At 55.1% G+C, this 21,013-nt stretch overlaps 6 protein-coding genes across 8 annotated transcripts; 5 read left to right on the top strand and 1 right to left on the bottom strand.

The window, feature by feature from the left end:
- Positions 1–231: 231 nt before the first annotated feature.
- Positions 232–1,804, top strand: PV07_08442 (uncharacterized protein; the record flags this gene model as incomplete). Its single annotated transcript, XM_016395610.1, has 2 exons — positions 232–1,128; positions 1,181–1,804. The coding sequence occupies 2 exons, from the start codon at positions 232–234 to the stop codon at positions 1,658–1,660; spliced, it is 1,377 nt and encodes a 458-aa protein (XP_016245466.1). The 3' UTR covers positions 1,661–1,804.
- Positions 1,805–5,908: 4,104 nt separating this feature from the next.
- On the top strand, positions 5,909–10,093 carry PV07_08441. 2 transcript variants are annotated; one of them, XM_016395608.1, is made up of 3 exons: positions 5,909–6,080; positions 6,134–9,390; positions 9,443–10,093. In XM_016395608.1, the coding sequence occupies exons 1-3, from the start codon at positions 6,043–6,045 to the stop codon at positions 9,769–9,771; spliced, it is 3,624 nt and encodes a 1,207-aa protein (XP_016245464.1). In that variant the 5' UTR covers positions 5,909–6,042; the 3' UTR covers positions 9,772–10,093. The 2 variants fall into 2 exon arrangements, with proteins under 2 accessions (XP_016245464.1, XP_016245465.1); XM_016395609.1 differs by having other exon boundaries at positions 5,909–9,390.
- A 48-nt stretch (positions 10,094–10,141) lies between these two features.
- PV07_08440 (CTP synthase) lies at positions 10,142–12,676 on the top strand. Its single transcript, XM_016395607.1, has 3 exons — positions 10,142–10,528; positions 10,579–11,050; positions 11,103–12,676. The coding sequence occupies exons 1-3, from the start codon at positions 10,368–10,370 to the stop codon at positions 12,288–12,290; spliced, it is 1,821 nt and encodes a 606-aa protein (XP_016245463.1). The 5' UTR covers positions 10,142–10,367; the 3' UTR covers positions 12,291–12,676.
- Positions 12,568–14,694, bottom strand: PV07_08439 (uncharacterized protein). Its single transcript, XM_016395606.1, has one exon. It carries the CDS (start codon positions 14,467–14,469, stop codon positions 12,784–12,786), a length of 1,686 nt encoding a protein of 561 aa, XP_016245462.1. The 5' UTR covers positions 14,470–14,694; the 3' UTR covers positions 12,568–12,783.
- A 555-nt stretch (positions 14,695–15,249) lies between these two features.
- On the top strand, positions 15,250–16,694 carry PV07_08438. Of its 2 annotated transcripts, XM_016395604.1 has the most exons (3): positions 15,250–15,385; positions 15,460–15,573; positions 15,657–16,694. In XM_016395604.1, the coding sequence occupies exons 1-3, from the start codon at positions 15,310–15,312 to the stop codon at positions 16,301–16,303; spliced, it is 837 nt and encodes a 278-aa protein (XP_016245460.1). In that variant the 5' UTR covers positions 15,250–15,309; the 3' UTR covers positions 16,304–16,694. The 2 variants fall into 2 exon arrangements, with proteins under 2 accessions (XP_016245460.1, XP_016245461.1); XM_016395605.1 differs by having other exon boundaries at positions 15,460–16,694.
- Positions 16,695–19,398: 2,704 nt separating this feature from the next.
- PV07_08437 (uncharacterized protein) lies at positions 19,399–20,815 on the top strand. Its single transcript, XM_016395603.1, has one exon. It carries the CDS (start codon positions 19,925–19,927, stop codon positions 20,504–20,506), a length of 582 nt encoding a protein of 193 aa, XP_016245459.1. The 5' UTR covers positions 19,399–19,924; the 3' UTR covers positions 20,507–20,815.
- The last annotated feature ends 198 nt before the right edge of the window (positions 20,816–21,013 follow it).

Genomic DNA, 21,013 nt, shown 5'->3' with positions numbered 1-21,013 from the left:
GGAAGCCTTCGTCAATCGACCACCTACGCTCGTCCAAGTGGATGGCCCTTTGAATGGTCGGCAACAGGCGATGGTGGGGAAAGAGGTTTGTGGGGTTCTTTGGAGAAGTTTCGAAAGATCGCGTGGAGGTGGGTTCACCGGCAAGGGATCATACAACATATTGCCAAAACCATGGTTCCAACTCTGTTTGGAATCTCATCTTCCCCAGCTCGAATACTTCACATTCCAAAAATGGGTTCAATCGGCCCTTCCAAGGCCGAGCATCATCGGGTCATTATTGTTGGTGCAGGCCCAGTCGGATTAACAACCGCCACCAATTTAGCAAGGCTTGGGGTCCCCGTCTTGGTCCTCGAGAGGAACCATCAAGTCGATCAATCTCCTCGCGCCGCGTCGTATCAGCCTTGCGCACAAGCAGAGCTGCTAGAAACAGGCACCTTGGATGACGTCAGGAGGGAGTCTGTCGTTAACGATGTGGTTTCATTCTGGATCAAAGGCAAAAAGGTGGCCTATGTGGAGAAAAGAGAAGGAGGCAGCCTGTTCCCGTCGGGCATCAATTGTCCTCAGCCAAGACTGGCCGCTATACTCTTGCGCCATCTCACAACAAAATATAACTCGGAAGTGCGGTTCAATCAGAAAGTGATTGAAATCTCTCAGGACGAGAAACAAAGCCTGGTGTCCTTAACCGCCGTGGACCCAACCACCAACCAAGAAACTCGGTATACCTGCGACTGGCTGGTAGGAGCAGACGGCGCCGGGTCTAGCGTTCGCAAACTGTCCAACATTCCCTTTGAAGGATTCTCCTGGCCCAAGGAAGACTTTGTGGCCACCAATGTGCGGTTTGATTTCTTTAAACACGGGTTTAACACGGCAAATCTGATCCTGGATCCTGTGCATTGGGCCGTAGTCACCATTCTTGACGACACGGGCCTTTGGCGGGTAGCGTTTGGTGTTAGAGCGGGCTTGACGAACGAGGAAATACGCGCCGAACTTGACGAGCACTACCAACATATCTTCCCTGTGTGGCCTGTGGAGTATGAGTTGGTGCAGTTGAACAAGTACAAGCCGCATCAGAGATGTGCACAGGCATTCAGACTGGGGCGGATATTGTTAGCTGGTGATGCTGCACATGTGAGATTTCTATTCCCGCCCTTGTTCTAGATGCTGCTGACACAAACCCCAGAGTAACAATCCCATTGGAGGTCTAGGCCTAACAACAGGCCTGTTAGACGCAGGCCCCCTTGGCCGCGCTCTGGGTGCTGTCATCAACGGCAAAGCCCCCGACTCATTGCTTGACACGTGGGCCAAAGCTCGTCGGGACAAGTGGCTGAACTTTACCAATGAGTTTTCCATCGAGAACAAGCGCATGTGCCAGCTGGGAGGATACAGCGACGATCCCCTCGGGATATGGGAGATTGACGATGTGGCCAGAGAGCACAAGATGGAGCAATGGCTGGCTATGGCGACGCCGGAGAAGAAGGAGGCGGATGCCAGGATGTACAAGGCGCTGGAGGACCCGCAGGCGCAGCTGGTCAGTCGGATGAAGCAGTGGGAGATCACGATGGATCCCATGTGGATGGCGCAGTACGAGGATCCGGAGCTGGTCAAGTACAGGGTATCACTGAGGCCGGCAGTGCTTTCGGCGCCGGAAGCCGCGACGTGAGGAGTTGAAGGGAGAACCGAGTTTGCGTGGTTGTGCGATCGCGAGGTAGCGGTTGGTGACTGAGGTGAGTAGACGAGCTTGATATTGATACCTTGCAGACATCTACGTTCTGCACAGGAATATACAACACCCCCTGCCATCGAACTCCTTTATTATTGAAACAAGACCGCTTTCCATCGCCAATCATTCATACGCCCCGAGCTCATGAATCAAAAGGACCGGTATCCGAGCTACATCTTCACGGGAGTATCAGCATTTGTAGTAGTATCAGCCGTCGAACTTGCCGCCGCGTCGTCTCCGGGATCGACGAACGGCTGCGCATCCATCATCTTCCACATCTGCGCCGCGTGCAGGGCGTCGCCGGGCATGTCTTTCGCGAAGGACATGTTCTGCCGGCCATCGCTGATGAACATGACGCTTTTGCCCTGTGTCCAGCCGACGAGGCGGGAGAGGTGTTAGCCCTGTTCAAATGGTTGGAGCGGGGAGACGTATATGCTAACCCCCAGCGTGAAGGGGGAGGGACAGGAAGAGAAAGTGAGTAAAGGGGATGCAATAGGGGAAGAAGAGAAGGAAAAGGAGAAAGGAGAGCAAAGCTGTAAGAGATACATTGGTGGCTGCCGGGTTGTGCCTTGAGGTGATTTGACTTGAATTGACTTACCAGGCCCAGCGTCAATTCGATGGACGAATCAACCATTGAAGGCTTGTATTTCTTCAACGCCGTCCCCGTCGTATTTGTGTTTGTGCCTGCTTTCTCTTTCGCCCCTTTTTTGTCCGCTCGAACAGCCCGCACAATGTTCTCCGCGACCAGGAACCCTTGCATCGTGGCGGCGCGCCCCATCTTGGGCCCGGGCAGGTCGACCACGTCGCCCAGCGCGAAGATGTTGCGGGACGGCGCGTCGCGGACTCGCAGGGTCTTGTCCACGAGGATGGCGCCCGACGAGCCGGACACGGAGGACGGGGAGAAGGACTTTAGCAGCTCGGAGTTGGGGGATTGGCCTGTGCATTGAATCTGGGGGGACCTTGGGTGAGCGAGGGCATTATATGTCATGCAGCTCAGCGCTGAGGATTGGAGAACAGAGTAGGGCAGGGTAGGGTAAGGTAGAGATAGGAGGGGGTATGAGGAGATAAGATAGGGTACAGTGAGTGGCTTGAACAGAGAACAATGCTTACCACCATATCACATTCGACGACTCGGCCGCTGCGAAGCCTGATCTGCTTGGAATCCTCCCCATCCAGGCCCGAGACCACACGCTCACCCAGGTACAGCGTGACGCCCAGCTCCTCGAGCGCTTTCCTCGCGAGATCGTGAAGTGCCTCGCCGAAGCTGTTGAGCAATCTCTGGCGGGAATGCACCAGCGTGACGCTTTTCTGCGGATACTTGCTCTTGATGTCCGCGGCGACTTCGACGCCCGCGGCACCGCCGCCGACGACCACGATGTCCTTGGCCGCCACGATGCGCTGCTGCTCCTCGTGAAAGAATCTCACGCAGGCCGCTTTCTCGTCGCCGCCCCCCTCGCCGGACCCCTCGAGCTTCGCCGGGTACCGCGACCGAGACCCCGTCGCGACGGCGAGATACTCGTACGCAATCGCCGATCCGTCCTGTAGGATGACCTGGGTCGGCTGGATCGCGACGACGCAGCCTTGCTTGAACACGTATGCTCCCTCCGGAGCACCTCGTGGCCCATTGCCCGGGTATGGGATGATGGCGTTGGACTCCTGGCCCGTGAGGACGGTGGCGCGAGGGAAGTTCCACGTGAAGTGGAAATGGGAATGCTTCTCGATCAAGATCACCCTGTAACCGGTGGGCAGGGACTCGGCGAGGCGCTTCGCCAGGAAATACCCGGCGAACGAGCCGCCGATGACCACCACATTGCGCGGGTCGGGGACGGATCTGTACCTCAATCGATGGATGTTTGTGGATAGATAAATGCACAGTCTTTGCAGCGAGAGGGAGAACGTGAAGCCGAGCAGTCTGAGACAAAGAAGGAATTTTGCAAACATTTTGCAATGAGAGAACCGGGCAGTGGGGGATAATACGACAAGGCGGAGAGGGAAAAGGGGACCAACTGATGATCTTATCAGATAAAAACAAAAAAACCCAAGATGCTATCCCCCTCCCCAGCTCTGACTCCTCGGATGCGCGGTGCTTCCGTGGAGGTGGGCGAGAGGAGGCGCCGATGTCGGCATCAACACTGCTTGAGGAATAGTGCTTTTTCGGGGATTGACAAGGGCTATCTGTTTGCCAAGTATCGAGCACAGGCCCAGGGACACGCTCGCAAGTATTAAAAATGCCCCGGCCGGCGTCGCCCAGGCTGCCCGGGTCTAGGACTCGAGAAGTCCCTTGTTCGACGTCACTGGCGGCTTCGCGGCCTTCATGTACCGGATATTCTCTCTCGTCTGTTGGAAGTGCAGGGTCCCATAACGGAGGAGCTCGCCAAACGTCCCTGACTCGTGGTCCTTGTCTTCGTTGCCGGGCTCTTCCCAGAGAACCCCAGCCGCAGGCGTCGTGGTCAGGTTCTTGCCGTGGGTGATTTTCTGCAAGCTCGACTCGGTCAAAAGACGCCAGACCAGCTTGTACGCCGTCTTGTACCCCTCTGAGTCCCTTGGTGCGTCCAGTCTTGTGGCCAGTGCATTGAATAGGACTGGACCGCCGAACCCAATCGTGGCTTCGGCGCCCCAGTCTTCTTGCAACGCGTCGAAGATGAGGACCTTGTGCAACCAGTACTCGGTCGCGTTGAAGCCATCTCGGGCATTCTCCAGCATGCAAAGTCTTTGCCAGGACAGCACCTGGCTGATGTATTCCATCACCGTCTGGGGCGCCACCTTGAAGTCCCAGCCGAAATTTGCCTGCTCTGCTGCTTCGAACGTGTGAGTCAAGGCGAAAGAGACCAGGGGGTGATTGATCAAGCCGTCGTGATTTTGGCGGTCCTTCCAGAGATAGACGAACAGATCGTGCCTGCGAGAGTGGCCGTTAGCGTGTTCCCGGTCGGTCGCGCGTGACACATACCAGCATTTGATAAAGGGGTCGCCCTTGCGACTCGCGACGAAATGGTTGGCCATGGTCGTTCCATACATGATGGGGGCACACACTTCAAAAGGCGAACTTGGGTCCGCTAACTGATTCCAGCATATCCTGTCAATATCACGGATCAAGATGTTTCCGGTATCCATATACACTCCACCATGAGAATACAAGCATGCTCCTCGCAGAAAGTCGGAGCTGTGGGGGCCAGTGTATATTCCGGTCATCGTGCCATCAACGAATGATTGCGGAAGGAGGTCGGCGGAAACATATCTGAGGGCATTAGTTGGCGAGTCCGGTACCGAGTTCAAGATGCGGACTGTCCACGAAGGTCCACACAGTCGGACCCAATGGACAACGTTACGTTGGCACCAGCCCGGCATCGCGCGAATGCCCTTGTCCCAGAAGGCCCAGATGTTCTTTTCGGAAGTGACGGGTTTGTACTCTTCCAAGGAGGCCAAAATCTCTTCATCGGAGCGCTGATCAATAACCTCGACATAGTGCAGTCGGGCCTCGAATTCTTGAGGAATAGTAAACTTTGGCGTAGATCCCATGGTTTGATGATTGACAGGCGAGATGGAATTGGGATATTCAGAAGTGAGGCTATCACTCAGTGGCGAGTCTGCCATTCCATTTATACAGAATTCGAGCCACAGGTGCAGTCCGACATGTGGACTCATTGGTCCGTGTGGATGAGACTAGTCGTGAGATGCTACCTGGCCGGATGCGCAGCACCCCTTTGGGCATCCATTGGGGGCCTAAGAATTGCAAGGTCTCAAGGATGAAAGCGGCTGAAACTCCAGTCGGTCCAATTTTCCATCCTGGTGTTCCGGAAGACTCGAGCTGCTATAGACAGCACCGACTTGTTCCCGGTTGGATGTAGATCTGCCGTGGCATTGTCTCCCACGGATTCGGGTTGGAGTCGCGCCAGACTTGTCCAAAAATAGCGCTGAGAGTACAATGAAGCGTGATAGATGGGACGGAGCCCTTCTAATAGATGATCCCCCTGGTGTCCAGTTCCAAGGGAGAGAAGAGGGATATGAGAAGGGCAGCGCTTCGTCTTCCAACTACTCGCTAGTTAACATGGCAAGACAGTATGAGCGAGAGAGGAAGTTGAGCTTAAAGGGGCAAGCGGGCCGTCACGTGGATCACTAGCGCATGATTATATAACGATATACACTAGCTCTCTTTGGGATTAGCCCCAATTTACGATTGAGGAGTTCGCGAGGCGCGTGCCATCAACTGCAGCCTCGCGTCGCTTTGGCGATCCAACAATCTTTCACAAATCCCCAACTTCCTGGCGCTGTCGCGCGCACGCCTTCGAACACCCTTTTCGCGACGACGCTTTCATCTGTGCATCATGCATATCAAGGAGATCACCATCCAAGGGTTCAAGAGGTAAGAACTACCTAAGCGCAGACCCAGAAATCGGGCCTGACCGATATCTGCAGCTACAAAAACCAGACCGTGGTCAACCCGTTCTCCCCCAAACTCAACGTCGTCGTCGGGCGCAATGGCTCCGGCAAGAGCAACTTTTTCGCCGCCATCCGATTCGTACTTAGCGATGCCTACTCACAGATGGGACGCGAAGAGCGACAGGCCCTCATCCACGAGGGGTCGGGCTCTGCAGTCATGTCCGCCTACGTCGAGATAGTGTTTGATAACTCGGATGGGCGGTTCCCCACCGGAAATGACGAGCTCATCCTGCGCCGCACGATCGGGCTCAAGAAAGACGAATACTCTCTCGACCGCAAGAATGCGACGAAACAAGATGTCATGCAGCTACTTGAAAACGCCGGGTTTTCGCGTGCCAACCCATATTATATTGTTCCTCAGGGTCGCATCACCAGACTGACAAACATGAAAGACTCCGAACGGCTGGACGTGCTGAAAAGCGTCGCAGGGACACAGCAGTTTGTCGCCAAAAAAGATGAGTCACAGAAGATCATGAACGACACCAGTAACAAACTAGCTGCAATCGATCAGACTTTCGAGCAGATCGAAGACCGTCTCAAGGAACTCGAAGAGGAGCAAGCAGAACTCCGGGATTTCCAGGAGAAGGACCGGGAAAAGCGTGCATTGGAATACACTCTGTTCCATCGCGAGCAAGATGAGCTTAATAGGGCGTTGGCAGAGCTGGAAGATCGAAGAGTAGGTGGGATTGACGAGGTCGATGAGAATCGGGAACGCTACGCACAAGGCGAGGACGAGCTGGCCAGAATTTCTCAGCAAATCCAGCAACTCAACCATCAAATCCAGGCCGCACGGCTCGAGAAGAGACAATATGAAGACGAAAAGCGAGAAAAGGCAAGGGCGCGAGCCCAAGTCGAGTTGGAGGAGAAGAATCTAGTCCACGGACAGGCGGCGGCTCAACGTGCCAAGCAAGATCGCGACCGAAATCTGAAACAAATTCGAGCGCAGATACGGGAGATCGAACAAGAACTGAGCACTGTCATTCCACAATTTCAGGCGGAGAGGGCAAAAGAACTGGCCGCCAAAACTCGACTAGAGGAAGCGACCGCTACGCAGCAGCGACTCTATGCAAAACAAGGGAGGAATGCTCGATTCAAGTCGAAGAAAGATCGGGACAACTGGCTTCAAACACAGATTGACGAGACATTCCAATCTCTGTCCCGTTTCAAAGCCACTCGCATGCAGACCACCGAGGGCATCGCAGACGATGAAAAGGAGATTGCTAGTCTGGAGGAGGAGATACAAGGCCTTCAGCAGCGAATCGGCGCACAGGGCCATTCCATTGACCAGGATATCCAAGCAGCCAACGAGAAAAAGGACGCGTTGATGGACGAGCGACGAACGTTGTGGCGCAGGGAAGCGCAGTTGGACTCGGAATACGCGGGGGCCCTCGACGACCTTAGGAAGGCTGAACGCAATCTGTCGCACATGATGGATGCCAACACCAGCCGCGGCCTGGACGCTGTTCGGCGCATAAAACAACAGTACAATCTGGAAGGTTGCTATGGGCCGCTTGCGGAGCTGATTGATGTTCCTCAACACCACACGGCTGTGGAAGTCACCGCGGGAGGTTCTCTCTTCCATTACGTCGTCGACAACGACGACACGGCTAGCAAGGTCATGGAAATCTTGAACAGAGAGCGCGCCGGGCGTATTACCTTCATGCCGTTGAATCGACTGAAGCCCAAAACGGCAAACTTCCCTAATGCGCAAGATGCAAGACCGCTCATGTCGCTCATCAACTACGACGAGAGGTTCGAGAAAGCCGTCCAACAAGTTTTCGGCAAAGCCATCATTGCACAGAACCTCAGTGTCGCAGCGCAATATGCTAGAACTCATGGCTTAACCGCGGTGACCCCAGAGGGCGACCGGTCCGACAAGAAAGGTGCATTGACCGGTGGTTTCCACGATGTCCGTTCTTCGAGGCTCAAAGCAACGAAGGCGGTCATGGCAGCCCGGGAGAAATTCGAGGCAGTCAAGGCGGAGGGCATCGCCAATAAGAGGAAGGTCGAAAAGATTGACCAGACGATCACCAAGGCCATGAGCGAAGTACAGAGACTCGAGCAACAAAAGAACCAGTCTCAAAGCACCCAAGTCTTACTCAAGCAAGAGCTCAGAAGCAAGATGGACATGCTCCAACGCAAGAAGGAAGAACTCGAAGCGAAACACAAGCAAGAGGCGTCGATCGCGGCAAATGTCAAGATACTGACTGACCAACTATCTGCTTACCAGGCCGAGTTGGGCTCAGACTTTAAGAAGGCGCTGAGTGCAGCCGAAGAGAAACAGCTAGAGAGTCTGGCAGTCAGCATCCAAAAACTGAGGCGCGAGTACAACGAACTCTCTGCGGCGAGGGCGGAGACTGAAACCACAAAGGCTGACTTGGAAGCTCGATTGAACTCCAGCCTGAAACCCCAGCTCGAAGCGCTCGAGACCGATGAAGTAGACGAAGAGACTAGCAGCTCTTCCTACCTACGTGGCAAGAGAACGGAGTTGGCACGTCTGACTAAAGAGCTCAACTCTGTCCAGGGTTATCTCGATGAGCTTGAGGACCGGCTGGAGACTTCGGCGATCCAGATTGGAGAGCTTGAGGCGGAAGCGGCCGAGATCGGACGCCAACAAGAAGGATTGGCCAAGGCGATCGAACGACACCAGCGCCGTCTGGAGAAAGCCGTCCAAAAGAAGGCTGCTCTCTTGGCCTCGAAGCAGGAAAATGTGGAGAGCATCCGCGAACTCGGCGCCATACCTGATGACTTGCGGAAGAAGTACCAGAATACTGACTCGAATGCTATTGTCAAGAGGCTCCAAAAAGCAAAGGAAGCCCTGAAGAAATACAACTCTGTCAACAAGCATGCCTTTGAGCATTATCGAAAATCGCTGAAGCAGCGGGAAGAGCTCACTGCAAGGCGAGAGGAGCTGCAGGCTGGAAGGTCGTCGATCGAGAACCTAATCACCGTTCTTGATCAGAGGAAGGACGAAGCCATCGAGCGCACTTTCAAGCAGGTTAGCAAAGCGTTTGCCGAGGTGTTTCAAAAGCTTGTCCCTGCCGGTCGAGGTCGATTGATCATTCAACGGAAAACCGACAAGAGGCAAGCTGAGGACGAAGACGAAGAATCGGATGCTGAGACTGTCTACAAGCGCGGTGTTGAGAACTATACGGGTGTGGGCATCAGTGTCAGCTTCAATAGCAAACATGACGACCAGCAGCGCATTCAACAGTTGAGTGGTGGCCAGAAGAGTAAGTCCGCTACTATCCCTGGAGATGACTTTTGGCTAACTTTGTTGTCTAGGTCTATGCAGTCTTGCACTCATCTTTGCCATCCAAGCCACTGACCCGGCACCGTTCTACATCTTCGACGAGATTGACGCAAATCTCGACGCACAGTACCGGACCGCCGTGGCTGACCACCTTCTGTACCTTGCCAACAGAGCGGAGGACGAACCCGCGAATGGCGACGAGAGACCCTTAGGGGGACAGTTCATCTGTACAACGTTCAGACCTGAAATGCTGAGGGTGGCGGACAAGTGTTTCGGCGTGCGCTTCGCCAATAATGTGAGCAGCATTCGGGAAGAGTCGAAGGAAAACGCGCTGGACTTTATTGAGAGCCAAACGCAATGATTGGGACGTGGAGGTATTGTATCTTTGCTGGCCGTGGAAGCGCCGTATCTTGGGTTTCAGGGATAGATGATGATGACGACGGATGACGATCGAGGTCTTAACGATATCGTCGGCACTGGTGGCAGGGGTTAATTGTAGAGTACTCCGTTTGCAGACAGGGGCCATGAACACAAGGATCTCGAGGCGGCATGGCTCTGGCTCTGTCTCCATCACTCGATGTGCTGCCTGCGGTTGCCTGCGGTTGTCTCGTGTGACGGGCGAGCGCGTAAAGAGCAACGCGTCCGTGTCAACAACGCCAAGCCATTGACGTGCCTGTGGATCCCGGGCCAGTTTTTGACTGCAACAATTTTGCATCCATTTTCCCTTTCTTCCCGCCTGGCGGCAGCCAGCGACGGACCCCTGCGTTTGACTCTTCAAGTCGTTTGTCTTCAGTATCAAGCACGACACCAGTCCCAAAGTCTCTATTTTGTTTGAACACACTTCTGGACCTGAGCGGGAGTCATACCTCGACTTGCTCAGAGGCATCTCGCTTCGAACTCGACAAATAGTTCTACTGCCATACGACTCGCCATATCTTTCGAATATACTTATTCAAGATGAAGTACGTTCTTGTGAGCGGTGGTGTGATCAGTGGGATTGGCAAGGGTATCATTGCGTCGTCGACCGGCCTTCTACTCAAGACGGTGGGCTTGAAGGTCACAGCCATCAAGATTGACCCATACCTGAACGTGGATGCTGGAACAATGGCCCCAACTGAGTATGCAGGCTTTGGTTATGCCTTCACTCGTCTGTCTAACTCTCTTGCAGGCATGGGGAGTGCTTTGTCCTCGACGATGGCGGCGAAGTCGACCTTGATCTCGGAAACTACGAGCGATATCTCAACGTTACCTTGACCTTCGAGAATAGCATCACGACCGGGAAAGTGTATCAGCAGGTCATTGAGCGTGAGAGAAGAGGAGATTATCTTGGCAAGACTGTCCAGGTGGTTCCGCACATAACAAATGCGATCCAGGACTGGATTGAAAGAGTCGCAAGAATTCCCGTCGATGATACAAAGGAACAGCCGGATGTCTGCATAATCGAGTTGGGTGGGACGGTAGGTGACATCGAGAGTGCACCCTTTATTGAGGCCATGCGGCAACTGCGAAGAAGAGCAGGTCGTGACAATTTCATCCACATCCATGTTTCGCTTGTGCCGGTCATTGGCAGTGAGCAAAAGACGAAGCCTACACAGCAAGCCATACGGGACGTACGCTCAGCCGGTCTGGCACCTGACTTGGTAATCCAGATTTTCCTGTGCTCTCTTATTGTTAGGGACTAATTATGGCCAGATTGCATGCCGATGCCAGGAACAACTTGTCGAGGCTACAACGAACAAGATCGCCATGTTCTGTCAAGTCGAGCCTTCGCAGGTTCTGGCCGTCCACGACGTCAAGTCGACATACCACGTGCCGATGCTCCTTGAAGAACAAGGTCTGCCCGATCAGCTCCGCGAGCTCTTCCGTCTGGACGCATACAAGATTGCCCCTTCATTGGTCACTAAAGGCCAGCAGATCTGGCAGGAATGGAAGCGTTTGACGACGCCACAAGATCGCTTTTTGGACTCTGAAAAGGTCAATATTGCTTTGGTTGGCAAATATACAAACCTTCACGACTCTTATCTCTCCGTCATCAAGGCTCTGGAACACAGTGCCATGGCTTGTCGACGCAAACTCAACCTCGTTTGGGTTGACGCAAGCAATCTCGAAAAACCCACACTAGATTCAAATCCAGAGAAATACCACAAGGCCTGGCACGAACTATGCACGGCCGATGGTGTTCTAGTCCCCGGTGGATTCGGACACCGCGGTACTGAAGGGATGATTGCGGCAGCCAACTGGGCTCGAACAAAACCCAAACCATATCTCGGAATTTGTCTGGGCATGCAAGTCGCTGTTGTTGAGTTTGCCCGCAACGTATGTGGCCTGAAATCGGCGCACTCGGTCGAATTAGACGGACAGACGCCTGACCCTGTGGTCATTTTCATGCCGGAAATCGACAAGACGACCATGGGCGGCAACATGCGACTGGGCCTGCGTCCTACCATCTTTCAGGAGAACACTCAGTGGTCGCGGTTGCGGAAACTGTACAACAACGAGCCTAGCATCAATGAGCGGCACCGTCATCGCTATGAAGTGAATCCCGACTATATCGCTCGCCTATCCGACGCCGGCTTGACATTCATCGGCAAAGATGACAAAGGCGAGCGCATGGAAGTCATGGAGCTGAAGGAACATCCATTCTTTGTGGGTGTCCAGTTCCATCCCGAGTACCTTAGTCGGGTGCTCCGGCCCAGTCCGCCATATCTGGGCTTTGTGGCTGCGAGCGCCGGCATGCTCGAGCAGGCATTCTCTGCCGTAGCGGCGCGAAACGAGTCACTGGTCGGCGAAGTGGTTCACCCACCCCATGAAAACGGCGTCAAGGGCGCCTTGACCAACGGAATGAGCCAGGTGTCGCTTTCGTCATCCTCGGGTTTCTGAGGCTCAATGGATGGAGGCAACATGGGCACCTCTCGGATATCAAGTTGGAGGACCTGGGGTCTCAGAAGAGGGCGACGTGCGCAATGTTGAATATGCCGGGTCTTGTCTAAGCAAAGCGACAAGCCTCTCCTTCTTTCCCCATGCAACCATCCATGCTAAGGCATCACGAATCATTTGCTATGAAAGGGTATTATCGCGTGCTTTGGACTGCATCTGTCGGATATGGGACTTAGGAACACACTATTACGGCACCCCACGAGATTGGATAGAATTGGTTCTCAAGGACCGCTCAGGACGGCGTATCATCTATATCATGTGCTAGTGATCAGGCCTTCATGTCTCCAGTGCCTTTTATATGAAATCATGAATCTTGGATTGTCTTTGGAGCCGACTCTTTTTTTCCCTCGTGCGCTAGTTCTGTACGGCGCTTCGTGTAAACTCTTTTGACGGCCCATTGTGGAAGACCGTTATACAGTCCAGCTCGATAACCACGTCACGTTGAATCCCGGTATTGATGATGCCGACCTCCTCTACTGCCACTCGATCCTGCATTCGCAGTTGCTGGCGCGCCAGAAGAGCTAGTGTCGAACGGCTTGCCGCCCGCTCTCTCCCTGTGGATGTGCGTGGTCTTTCCGTCCGTCCGAACCAGCTCCTCTTCGCGGACGAAGACGGCGCCCTGCTCGAGATCGTCCCGTTCGCATCCTTGGGAACCATGCGTCGCATCCTCCACACACCTCGCGATGCCGTCGTTGCCATTGTCATCGTTATCGGCGCCAACGTCACCATCGCCCGGGCTGTTGGCAACTCTCAGCCTGGCCCTCTCCCGGTCCACCCACCTCCTCCAGGGCTTGTAGCAGAGCACGCTGATGCCGCCGACGACGACGAAGCTGCCGCAGATGGCGCCGCCGATGACCTCGTACAGGTCGCCGGCCCTGGCGACGCCGTCCCAGAACGCGCCCTTGGGAGAGGCGACGTTGAGGATCAGCGAGAGGAGCTGCAACATGCCGATGATGATGGCGCACAGCACGGTCAACGAGGTCAGGACAATCGAGTAGTATAGAAACGTCAGGGGATCTTTGACGCGTGCTGCTGGTGGATGGGGGGTGGGGGGCGCCGCTTGTTGGTGCTGTGGCGGTTCTGTCGTCGCTGGATGTATAGCTGCTTGTTCGACGTCTTCTAGGACCAGCGGATCGTCTGGGGTCGTGAGGATCTGCTCGGGAATCCCGTGACTCTGGGCCTCTTCGCCTGGGAAGGCCTTCTTGCTCGTGCCCATGCCCATTGGAGCAACGTACAGACTCATCATGAGCGCGCCATCTATCGTGTCGACGAGGCACATCCCTGCAGTAAACAGCACGGGGAAGATCAAGATCAGCCAGATGCTGGTTCCTTTGGCGCCCTGAATGCTGCTGATCCCCAGTAGGGCGATCTCGGAGCTCGTGTCAAAGCCCATGCCGAAGAGGACTCCGAGGGGATACATCTTCCACGGGCGGTCGATGAGCTTGAACATTTTCTTCAGCACGCGGAAGAGGCATCCGCCCCCTTCGATCTTCCAGGCCTCCTCGGCCTCTTGGTCCGGCTGCAGGCGGATGACCTTTTTGATCTGCACGACCAGCTTGTACAGGATGTAGGCGTTCATGATACCAAGCAGGATCAAGAACGCCGCCGAGACAGAAGTCCCGATGATACCTCCGACAGTGCCAAAGCTGTCAAACCGCCCGGCTATGCCTGCTGCGGTGGCTGCGACCACAATCGACGTTATGACGACGATGGTGCTGTGGCCGAGGCTGAAGAAGGTCCCCACAGTCACTGGTCTCTGACCCGTCGCTATCAATCGGCGGGTCATCAGGTCGATGGCAGAAATGTGGTCGGCGTCCAGGGCATGGCGAAGACCCAGGGTGTACGCTAACGCCGCGGTGGAGAGAAGATGAGTGTGCGACGACAGAATCAGGCCGCATATCGCCCAGACCACGAGGTTGACCAGGATCAGCAAGGTGACGATCAAGATGACCGGAAGGGGAAGCCTTCGGAGATATGGGATGCCATCGTGAAGGGCAGAGAGGCGGCCATGTATGTTCCGTCGCCGTCTCTGAAGCCGTGACTTCCACGAGCTGGAGCTTCGTGGAGGAGCTGTCGAGGACGAATCCCGCTCCTCCACTGAGCCCGAGCCTGAGGTTGCCATAGATTCCTGTCTCCAGGAAAATTCCTGTCCACTCTTGGCTTCTTTTTCCCAGTCCGCTTTTAAGTCTCTCCTCCTGTGTCTCCTCCTACACCTACCTCAACAGCAGCTGCAGTAACAGCTGCAGGACAGACGAGTCTCGGAGAGCGTCTAGACGAGGTTGGGCGAAGGAAGGAGGGAGGGTGTTCGGGACGACCAAATTCTGGAGAGAGGATGCCCTTGGTGATGTATTATAGCGGGCAAGCCACTAAGTATCGCGGGGTCAATTGGGAGAAAATGCCCGTGCTCCTGGCAAGCGGTTAGTCATGCTGGTAATCGAGCTTGCAAATGTGTAGTAGTCATTGGAGAGAGTCATTGGTGCGGGGTGCTCGATAAGGTCAGAATGCCCATTCTGCTATTGTCCATTACCCCTCGCCTCCAAATGCCCCCCTAAAGGACGCCGAGAGAAGCCGGAGCCTCGCCAGATCCAGTATGCGAGACATTCTTGTTTGGGCAGGTATACAAGTTCCTAGACTGATAGGATATAAGTATGTCGACATGGCTTGCACTGCTCTCCAGGAGCACATGTTACTGCAGTCGCTGCAAGGCGGGGTGGCGACGGCAAGGCTGTGCCAAGGAGTTGTCAGCCTTGTACGCCACGCAAGGCTGAGGCGGGTGAGTCACGGGGGGGGGGGGGAACGAGGCTGAGGCCAAGAAACCCCCCCGGCCCTCGGCAAGCTGACCCAACAATATGTATTTCAATGACCAAGTTCCCTTTCTCCTTCTCTTCCCCCTCTCTGCCTCCTTGAATTATATCACATTCAACGGCCCCAAGTTGACGGAAAACTCCAGTTGTGCTTCAAGATGCCCTGGCCGCCGCTCCAAGAACGTCTGCTCAGCCTCCTTGAACCGGGCTATTTGCTATATGCCAGCGCTGTTTGTATGTTCTGTCCTTCTGTGGCTCTGACAGTCCCAAGAATGTCTATCACCTGGGCTCTGACGAAAATCTGGTAGCCTTCATCACCACTGCTCTCCAGTTCTATATCCTCCAATTCAACCTCCCTTCCAAGTCCAACTTCAAGAAAGTCCGGGACGATGCTTTCTCAAAGTTCTGGACCAAAGCCACTGGTAAGTTGGCCTCCCAGCCATCACCTTCTTCTGGGAATGAGAAACAAGGGGAAACAAGGTCATGGTATTTATGCAGTCTCCAGCGCCTGTCGACCCGGCCCCTCCTCCGAAGGGCTCCGCGACATTAGTTCCGCCCTTACTATCCCGCACTCACGGGGTTGTTCTGGATATCGGGCCCGGATCAGGGTCTTACGTGTCGTTGTTCTCCGATAACCCCAATATTAGCGCCGTATATGGGGCGGAGCCGACGCCTGGTCTTCACGCCCCATTGCAGCTTCGGATCAATGAAGCCAAACTCACTGGCAAATATCATATCCTCAGCAGCACCGCCGACAAGGCCGAGTTGTTGGCCGCTCTGGCACAGAAAGGCGTCAAGCCCTCCCCCAATGGCATCTTCGACACCATCGTATGCGTCCGGGTGCTTTGCTCGGTTCCTGACCTGGAACAAACCGCCAAGGAATTGTATTCCCTCTTGCGACCCGGGGGAGAATTGATGATTGTTGAGCATTTCCGGAACCCGTGGACGAAGAATGGCAGCATTCTGGGCCGCTTGATGCAACTCCTCTACCACCTGCTCGGCTGGCAGTTCTTCCTCGCTGGCTGCAACATGGATCGCGATACGCCAAACGTGTTGAGGAAAGCGGCCCCTTGGGAAGCCGTCGACTTGAAGACAAATTTCGAATGGAGTGCCCTGCCATATGTCGCAGGCACGTTGACAAAGAAGCGCTAGTCAGGCAGCCAGAAAAACTCTGGATCAGTGGATGAGTACAGGCGCGGAGTTTGAAACCGAAGCCTGAGTCCCATCAACTGGGTTTCTCAGCGTGGTATTGAAAATGGTGTGCATGCGTGCTGTCTCTTTTGTCTGCAGGTGGTCGGTGTGGCTCCCGTCCGTTCAAAGCTCCTCGCTCAAGAGCGGCGATCAAACATGCGATGCGATGTGTTGTTGCTGCGCATGAGGCCTGCATTTGCGGCCGCTGTCCATCAAAGCTGTGCGTTCCAGGATGTGATGTGTGTGCATGTACGTATTTGTCACCTGCTTGTCTCTTTTGCGTCTTTCTTTCAACAAGCCGAGCTGCGTATCGAATCAAATACTTGTTGTCAACTCGACGATTTCCTGAAAATTTATCGCTGTGCGCAAACCGGTTGTGCAATCATATCTACCCTATTACTTTCTCCTCTTTCTTGTCAGTGGAATTGAATGCAGCTGGGTGTATGCGGAGCTTACCTGTCGCCCTCTCCGTTGTTGAAGTGGGCACTGCACCACGCCGGCACAAAGAAATGTTTGCTGTCGCGTCTCTTAAGTTGTTGTTTGCCTTCTCTTTTTGGTCCACCCTTGCAAGGCAAGGTGAAGGATATATTGCCAAAATATCTTTCTCGTTTAGCTTGAACTCTTGCCTTTGCAACACTTCATTTCCCATCGTCTCCAGAATGGACCGCGACAACGGTTCTCAAAGCCCTGGATCATCTCATCCCAGTCAAAGCAGCAGTTACGACAGCCCCGACGAAGAGACAGCCAGACACCTGACCTTATTCGCTTCAGAACATGACACCAAGAACAGCGGCCATGGACTCTCTTCCACCCTTCTCCGCGAGCTGGAGGCAGCGCCCCTGTTCTCAAGCCAGGTCAAGCAATGTCTCAACGCGGGGACAGACGACGAGCACCCGAAACTTCCAGCTTACGGTCTCTTGGGACTACGAACGCGGGCATTCAACGGGTCTGACACGCCGCAGCAGGATCTGCCCAGGGAGGACAATCTAATCTACGCCAACATGCAGCATCCGTGGTCAACCTTCATCTGCGGCCAACAAGGCGCCGGCAAGAGCCACACCATGTCCTGCTTGCTCGAAAACGCCCTCATCAGCGACAGCAGCATGGGCCCCAACCCGAAGCCCATGTCCGGCCTGGTCTTCCACTACGACAAATTCACCTCCGCCAGCGCGACCCAGGTTTGCGAAGCCGCCTACCTCAGCTCGCAGGGCATCAAGGTGCAAGTGCTCGTCTCCCCCTCGAATCTGCCGGGCATGACAAACCTCTACCGCAACCTGCCGAACTGGCCGCCCGGCGCCCCGAGGCCGGAAGTCCTCCCATTCCTGTTCAGCGAGAGGCATCTCAACGTGGCGAACCTCAAGGCGCTCATGGCCGTGGACAGCGAGGACAGGAGCCCGCCCCTGTACATGGCCATCGTCAACAAGGTGCTCAAGCAGCTCTCGCTCATCGACACCACGGCGGGGGTCAAGTACCGCGCGATGAAACAGGCGGTCGGCGGGGAAGGGTTGACGCCCTCACAAATGTCCTTCCTCGAGATGCGGTACAGCCTGATCGAGTGGTTCTTGAAGGAGACGGCGGCGCCGACCATCCGCGAGCGAGCCGGCAAGATCAAGTTCCGGCCGCAAACCATCTTGATCGTCGACCTGAGTTGCCCCTTCATCACCGAGTCCGACGCGTGCACGCTCTTCTCCATCTTCCTCCAGGTCTTCCTCGGCAAGCGAGACAAGAGCCCCCTGATCATCGCCCTGGACGAAGCGCACAAGGTAAATAAAAATTGTGACACCTACCTCCCGTGCAAAAAGATCAATAGACTGACACACATCCTCGACAGTTCTTGACCGAGACTCCGGCCGCGAAAGCCTTCTCTGAGGACCTGGTGCAGATCATCCGCCAACAACGCCACCTGGCCACGCGCGTGGTGATCGCGACGCAGGAACCGACCATCTCGCCCAAGCTGCTCGACCTGTGCAACGTGGCCGTCGTGCACCAGTTCCAGTCGCCCGAGTGGTACAAGGCCCTCCAGAAGCACGTGGCGGCGCTGGCGCGGTCGAAGAGTGGAAGCGATGGCGGCAGCAGCGGCGGCCATGACGACGTCTTCAAGATCATTGTCCGGTTGGGTCAGGGGGAGGCCCTGGTGTTCTGTCCAAAGGCGTACTTTGACATTGACGACGGCGGGGAGAGTCCCGGTTTCAGACCGCTGGAGGATGGGTACGCGAAGGTCAAGATCAGAGGCAGGCTCACGGCGGATGGAGGGAGGAGCATCCTGGCGTCTGACGCGATGGGCAAGGGGGAGTGAAAAGTGCAGAAGAATGCATGATTCTCGGGGGTGGAAAGGGTTGTTCGAAAGGACGTTGGACACGAGAGCACGTTAGTCGGGCTTCGTCTTCCTGGAGGTCGACGGCATGTGTATCGCGTTTCTTTGCGCTGAGGACATGCGATATGGGTTTGCGCCCTTTTTCAATCTCGACTCGTCCAACGTATCGTTCTGAATAAAGGACACGAATTTGCAAGCCTGACTACATGTTTTCTACAGTCCCCGTCTGTGTTCGCTGCTGAGAGCACCTAGGGGTCGCCCAGGAAGCAGCATCCGAGCCGAAGAGTGAGGAAAGTCGTGAGTGGTCCGTTACTATGGATCGATGGGCCAGAGGCTGTTGCGCACGAGAGTAGCTACACAGTCCACAGGAGTGTAATGTGCAGGAAATGGTTGAACGAGGCAATTTGCCAGAACAGCTCGTGCAAACTGGCGTGGTGTGATGTTTGTTGGTCCAGCCTCGGCATCGGCGCAAGGCTGCGGCGAATCGGGGAAAAAAGGGGCTTGGCAAGGCTGTGAAGATTTGAGGGGGCATGTGCTTGCATGTGCACCCATCATCCCAACAACGTCGGGCTCAGAAACACATCAGGGACCGTCGAAAGAGGCTCGCTACCACGAACTGGTGCTACTGGTATGGGTGGTCGACTGCTTTCCCCGAAAAGAATGCACCACCGCCGCAAACGCAACGTCAGTGGCATGTTTCGTGCTGATCTTCGGTGGCGTGAGAAGCATGTCATGCGTCCCACTCTGCCTTACCACGCCCATTTCCCTCGTCTATTCGTCAGGAATCATCACAGAGACGCGAGGAAATCATCTTCCTCGAATCTTCCAGGACTCTGGAACCAATCCAATGGCTCTCCGGTAAGCAAGCTGTTTTGTTAAGTTAAGTTCGAGGGACAGCGTACGATCACGCCGTTGTCCCTGTTGCAGGTGTTTTGAAAATACCTCGTGACTCTCGGCCTCTCCCCTCTCCGTCTGCCTGGGTAGTTTCAATGCGCGAATTCCCGCCCATTCCCGGTCAGGAGAAAGATCAAAAGGTATTTGTACACCTGGACATAATCTCGTGGGGTCATTTGGGTCTGCAGCTTGTTAAAGACATTCAAGATACAATACAAACAACAATTACCACCACCACCATTGAAGACAACTACTTCGACCATATCATCATCAATTGATTTCTTCACCAACAAAGACCTCGAGAATCTCTATCAAGCGATACCAAACAACACACCCGTACAAAAAATCAACCACCAAACCAAAACCAAACCGACATGGGAGTCCTCCAACAAACCCTCCCCCTCTCGCTCATCTACTTCTCCCTCGTCTTCCTCTCGGGCCTGATCCTCGGGTCCATCCGCGTGCCCTACCTGCAACCGCTGCTGGGCGCGCGGTACGCCGAGCTGTTCGAGATGCCCATCATGCTGATCGTCATCTGGCAAGCCGCGCAGGTGACGGTGTGGAACCTGGACTCGGCCTCCGCAGCCCCCGCGGGCTCCAAACGGCCCTTGGCGTCGATGAGCACCAGCAAATGGTCCCTCCTGAAGTTCCTGACCTCGCCGCCCCCGACACCGCTGATGATCGGCGCGCTGGCCCTCGTGTGGCTGCTGGCCGTCGAGCTGGCCGTCAGCGTCGTGGCGCAGATGTCGCTGCACGGCGGGTCCTGGTGGGATGGCGTCTACCTGTACGTGGCCGGGCGGGACGTCGTCGCCGGCCCCGTGTACGCGACGGCCCTGCTGGCGTACGCGGTCATGCCGTGGGTCGCGTGGCTGTCCCAGACCCAAGAGGACACGGACAAGCTGCTGTGGGACTTTGACGAGACCCAGGCCGAGCAGGAGGATTACTGCTCGCGGTGAAAAAGGGGAAAAAAAAGGAGCCGGGACCGAACACCGGGACCGGCGAGAACTTCATATCAAAAACACGCTGCACCATCACGACGACGCCGACGACGCCATGGTAGTGCTGGGCGGCGTCGACGGAGGCGGGATTAGAACTAGACGAGATTGAATTGTTGTACTACATGTCAAAGCACACAGGAGGCCCGGGGGGGGGGTGTCAGTACAGGGAAAGAATGTATGAATATGTGCACTAGCGGCCATACAGGCCATAGTAATGAGCATTTGATGTAACGGTTTCCGTCGAAATTGAAATCTTTCTGATCAAAATCGTTGGTGCCATGTGCGCGCGGGGAATAAGGAATGGATTCGTCGCTCCATCGAATCCCGACTCAAGCCAGAAGAGCGACAAGGTGCCGCCGGGGTCCCTTGTTCGGCGTTGTTCCCCTCAAGAGAAATATCTACTACGACGCCACATCGAGCTGGAGAGAGCCACTCACTCTCCCAAGCAGGAAATCGGCGAAGAGG

The sequence above is a fragment of the Cladophialophora immunda genome (assembly GCF_000835495.1).
Source record: "Cladophialophora immunda strain CBS 83496 unplaced genomic scaffold supercont1.5, whole genome shotgun sequence".
In the NCBI taxonomy this organism is placed as follows: domain Eukaryota; kingdom Fungi; phylum Ascomycota; class Eurotiomycetes; order Chaetothyriales; family Herpotrichiellaceae; genus Cladophialophora; species Cladophialophora immunda.
The sequence above is the reverse complement of the archived record's forward strand: the minus strand, read 5'-3'. Positions and strand labels throughout refer to the sequence as shown.

Bases quoted from the DNA above. Each gene is read 5' to 3' on its own strand.
- PV07_08441 (XM_016395608.1), top strand. From the start codon at position 6,043: ATGCATATCAAGGAGATCACCATCCAAGGGTTCAAGAG. The intron at 6,081-6,133 runs GTAAGAACTACC...CGATATCTGCAG, and splicing joins ACCATCCAAGGGTTCAAGAG to CTACAAAAACCAGACCGTGG. The intron at 9,391-9,442 runs GTAAGTCCGCTA...TTTGTTGTCTAG, and splicing joins GTTGAGTGGTGGCCAGAAGA to GTCTATGCAGTCTTGCACTC.
- PV07_08440 (XM_016395607.1), top strand. From the start codon at position 10,368: ATGAAGTACGTTCTTGTGAGCGGTGGTGTGATCAGTGGGATTGGCAAG. The intron at 10,529-10,578 runs GTATGCAGGCTT...ACTCTCTTGCAG, and splicing joins GGAACAATGGCCCCAACTGA to GCATGGGGAGTGCTTTGTCC. The intron at 11,051-11,102 runs GTAATCCAGATT...AATTATGGCCAG, and splicing joins CCGGTCTGGCACCTGACTTG to ATTGCATGCCGATGCCAGGA.
- PV07_08439 (XM_016395606.1), bottom strand. From the start codon at position 14,469: ATGGCAACCTCAGGCTCGGGCTCAGTGGAGGAGCGGGATTCGTCCTCG.
- PV07_08438 (XM_016395604.1), top strand. From the start codon at position 15,310: ATGCCCTGGCCGCCGCTCCAAGAACGTCTGCTCAGCCTCCTTGAACCG. The intron at 15,386-15,459 runs GTATGTTCTGTC...AAAATCTGGTAG, and splicing joins GCTATATGCCAGCGCTGTTT to CCTTCATCACCACTGCTCTC. The intron at 15,574-15,656 runs GTAAGTTGGCCT...TGCAGTCTCCAG, and splicing joins GTTCTGGACCAAAGCCACTG to CGCCTGTCGACCCGGCCCCT.
- PV07_08437 (XM_016395603.1), top strand. From the start codon at position 19,925: ATGGGAGTCCTCCAACAAACCCTCCCCCTCTCGCTCATCTACTTCTCC.